The following is a 4,270-nucleotide window of genomic DNA, read 5'->3' as shown; positions in this document are numbered from 1 at the left end:
TTGATTGGGTAAAAAAGCGCCCATTTCACCAATTAAAAATGTTGAATGCCTGTTATAGTAGCCCCTATTGAGTGATCAGTCATTTTATAGCTTTTGTACCGCTAAACCTGTCACAAACGAATTGTTTGAAGTACAGATAAGACAGGAAATAAATAATCTAGAGCACAAATAATACACATCATAAATAATAACACATAATAAAACTAATTTAATACTGTAAAACACACACACAGACAAAAGGTATTACTATTAAAGTAATGTTTGCTGCTATTACCTGAATAATTCATAGATGTTGGAATTGATGGCCAAGAGCAACTTGACAAAGTCCTAAGCGATTGTAAAATTCGTTTAATACTCTGCCAATTGTTTGCTGATCAATTGCCCGTGCTTCCGCCAGAATCCTTTCTGAAAGCTCTTGTAAGTTTTCTGGTCGATTTACATACACTTTACTCTTAAGATATCCCCATAAAAAATAATCCAAAGGGGACAAATCGGGAGATCTTGCAGGCCATTCTATGGAACCCCTTCTACCTATCCACTGATCTGGAAAAGTCTGGTCCAAATAGTCCCTTACATTTACAGCGAAGTGGGGTGGAGCGCCATCTTGCTGAAACCAAATACTTTCATCCACGGCATGCTCTTCATCCTCAGGAGGAAACTCTCTTGAAATAGCGGGTACAATAGACTCGCGCAACAGGTCCAGATAACGATCACCATTTAAATTACCTTCAATTATAAAAGGTCCAATTACCCTAAATCCAACTATTCCTGCCCAAACGTTAATCTTCTGAGGGTTTTGTGTATGGCATTCTTGAGCCCAATGTGGATTTTCATCAGACCAGTACCTCGAGTTTTGTCTATTGACGTGTCCATTGAGGCTGAATGAGGCTTCATCAGAAAATACTATTTTTGTTTTAAATAACGGATCTTGGATACACCGCTGCATCATTTCTTCACAAAATTGAATTCGACGATCAAAATCATCCTCGTTCAATTCATGAATTAGCTGTACCTTATAAGGATGAAATTTTTCGGCTTTCAGAGCTTTATGAACCGAAGTGTGACTTAAACCTAGATTACTACCGAGCTGACGAGTAGATGTAATGGGATTTTCTTGAATACTCAAAAGCACATTCAGTGTCATGTCTTCTGTTACAACTGATTTACGTCGACCAGTTTTAGCTTTATTTGCTACATCCCCTGTTTCCAAGAACTTAGTACAGATCTTACTTACCGTAGATCGGTTTATTTGATGATCTGGGTACAGTTCATTAAATAACTCACAAGTTTCTTGATATGTACGTGACCTATCCCCATACCCAACAATGCGGAGAATGTCAATTTTTTTGCTGTGTACTTAAAAGAACCATTGTTAAACAAAACTACAGAAGCACTTGAATACACCTCTCTCTACAAAATTAACTAAACCAGAATGAGTAGATGAAACATTATCGAAAGAATATCCTTTAGAAACCCAAACAGCTACTGATAAGAAAGGGTAAATGGGAAATCCCAAGTTAGAAACCGTTTTTAAACTACGTTGTGCATCTGCATTTCGAAGGAGCTGAGATAACCAAAGCTACTTAAATTATTTCTAAAATTTCAATTTACTATTTCATAATTTCCTCTCTTACTTAATTACTATAATAATTTTTATAAAATGTCTTTTTATAATTTTATTACATAATTATAAACATAATTAATTGACATTTGGTTCTTGACCACCATTTATTTTAGGATAAACGGATTTTTTATCATTCTGCACGGGGCTGGGGCAAAATTTTGAATACGATAAAAACATCCAATTTTCAATCTAATAATGGTATCTGGAGTTCGGCTTACCCAATGTAACCCATTTAAAAGGTAAATTATGGGTATCCACACTGGATTTCGTTTGCCCATCTCGAAATTTAAAATGGCCGCCATTCTGGTTAGGGGTAAGATATCGACCTCAGGTTTACGGCATTGTATTTCTTTTGACAAACCCTTCAAAATGAGAGGTCACTCAATAGGGGTTGCTATTTAAAAAAATTAAGTTACCCCCTACCCCTACCCCCCCTGAGGGGGTGAAAAATTTTTTCTGATGCAAAAAATTCCGGAACCTTGGTTAACAGTCAATGCCACAAACCAAATATTTCTATCTATTTTGGTTTAAAAAATACAGATTTGTTTCCATACTTAATTTACACACTGTATTTATAAAATATAGTAGTGCGTAATCTACTGCGAAACCAAAATCAAACACAATTGGTTCTTACTAACTTTTTCAACAAAAATTGTTTTTTAAATGTTTTCTGTTTTGTAATTTATTTGAGAGAATACATGGCACGTATTTTACATTTCCAACTACTGACGTTTAACTATAGAAGTTGCATCAAAAAGTGTCTTCAATATTCGCATATTTTACAAAAATTTTAAACTGAATTCTAAAAGTAGCAAAATTACATTATGGATGGATATTTCATAGGCTTTTACTTATTTATGCGTGGAGTCTGTTTAAGAATATTAAAAAGGGTAGTAATACATTGTAAATAAGTGTTTCTGTGTTTTTTTTATTGTTTTCTATCGAGTGTAAGATTGTTTTTATTCATCCAAAATTACAATATCATGTTTGCTTGCATTCATAAGACATAGCTTTGTTTCGCTTGAGACAATGAAAGACAAACAGTCACATGTATCCAAAGTGATATGTCTTCCTCAAGTACCTTGTTATTGGATTCTTTGCCCTGTCAGGCGGTAGATAACGACTTTGCAACTTCGTAATTTTTACCATTTCAAGAAGTTTCTTCTTAAAACAGCATTTTTTCATTTTTTCTAAACCTTTCTTTTAACAGGCTGTGTCAATTCAAATAATAATTGTCCTTCATTTTCAATTTTTAATAAGCAAAGTTAGATGTTTTACTAAAATGAATTTTTAACACCAACAAAATAACTTGATGCAAAATGCATTATACTATTTTCAACCCCAATGAATAGTACTATTTTCATGTTTAACGGCCATACATTTTTTACAGCATTAAAACATGGGTATATACATTGTTGTCAATTAAGAATTACTGGATGTTGTGATTTTGAATTAAACTTTGTTCGTTTGTATAATTATGACGTTTCTTTTCCCAGTAAATATGTTACAAATTGCTTCTGTTACGGATTCATATGAGGCCTTCTGAGAGGTGGGCTGTCTATATGATGTCAAGGGAAACCTATATGATTCTGATCAAACCTCGTAGGGAAACATCCTGATCAAACCTCGTATGGGAAACATCCTGATCAATCCTTGTATGGGAAACATCCTGATCAAACATCGTAGAGGAAACATCCTGATCAAACCTCGTATGGGAAACATCCTGATCAAGCCTTGTAGGGGAAATATCCCGTTCAAACCTCGTAGAGGAAACATCCTGATCAAACCTCGTATGGGAAACATCCTGATCAAACCTCGTAGAGGAAACATCCTGATCAAACCTCGTAGAGGAAACATCCTGATCAAACCTCGTATGGGAAACATCCTGATCAAACCTCGTAGAGGAAACATCCTGATCAAACCTCGTATGGGAAACATCCTGATCAAACCTCGTAGAGGAAACATCCTGATCAAACCTCGTATGGGAAACATCCTGATCAAGCCTTGTAGGGGAAATATCCCGTTCAAACCTCGTAGAGGAAACATCCTGATCAAACCTCGTATGGGAAACATCCTGATCAAACCTCGTAGAGGAAACATCCTGATCAAACCTCGTATGGGAAACATCCTGATCAAGCCTTGTAGGGGAAATATCCCGTTCAAACCTCGTATGGGAAAATCCTGATCTAACCTCGTCGGGAATACATCCTTCGATAGGAGATAGATAACAATGGGTTTAAAGAAGTAAGTTTCAAATGATTTTTAGGAAAATACTACGTTTAACAGATTACTGTAGAGTGTTCTACACATTTACAGATGGAGAAGGAGACGCCGTTAACGCTCGACTGAGTCAGTCAGGATGTCAGCGATTTCCGGTTTCACGGTTGAAACGACGCTCTTCAGCTGTCAAACAGCTACGTTTAAAGACGAACACTTCATCCACATCTCACGTGGGAGAGCGTCACTTTATTTTACCTCTCATAACTGGTTATATTTTATCAATGGCACACTTAACGATTTTAATTGATCTGTTAACACTCTGAAAACTATGGTAATGTTTGCTATTGTAATCCTAAATTACATAACGTGAAAATCTTTGTTTTGTATATTGTTATTTTTCAAAAGAGTATGTTTTTTTAGAAAAAA

The 4,270-nt window shown here is 35.5% G+C and overlaps 1 protein-coding gene across 1 annotated transcript; it reads left to right on the top strand.

Moving 5' to 3' along the window:
• The first annotated feature begins 3,254 nt into the window (after window positions 1-3,254).
• On the top strand, window positions 3,255-3,809 carry LOC128984671 (uncharacterized). Its single transcript, XM_054404007.1, has one exon. The coding sequence runs from the start codon at window positions 3,255-3,257 to the stop codon at window positions 3,807-3,809; it is 555 nt and encodes a 184-aa protein (XP_054259982.1).
• Window positions 3,810-4,270: the final 461 nt, after the last annotated feature.

This window comes from Macrosteles quadrilineatus, unplaced genomic scaffold, assembly GCF_028750875.1.
Source record: "Macrosteles quadrilineatus isolate MER2022 unplaced genomic scaffold, UCM_ALF_1.0 Scaffold_2__2_contigs__length_208266976, whole genome shotgun sequence".
Classification (NCBI taxonomy): domain Eukaryota; kingdom Metazoa; phylum Arthropoda; class Insecta; order Hemiptera; family Cicadellidae; genus Macrosteles; species Macrosteles quadrilineatus.
This window is presented reverse-complemented; position numbering and strand designations above follow the sequence as displayed.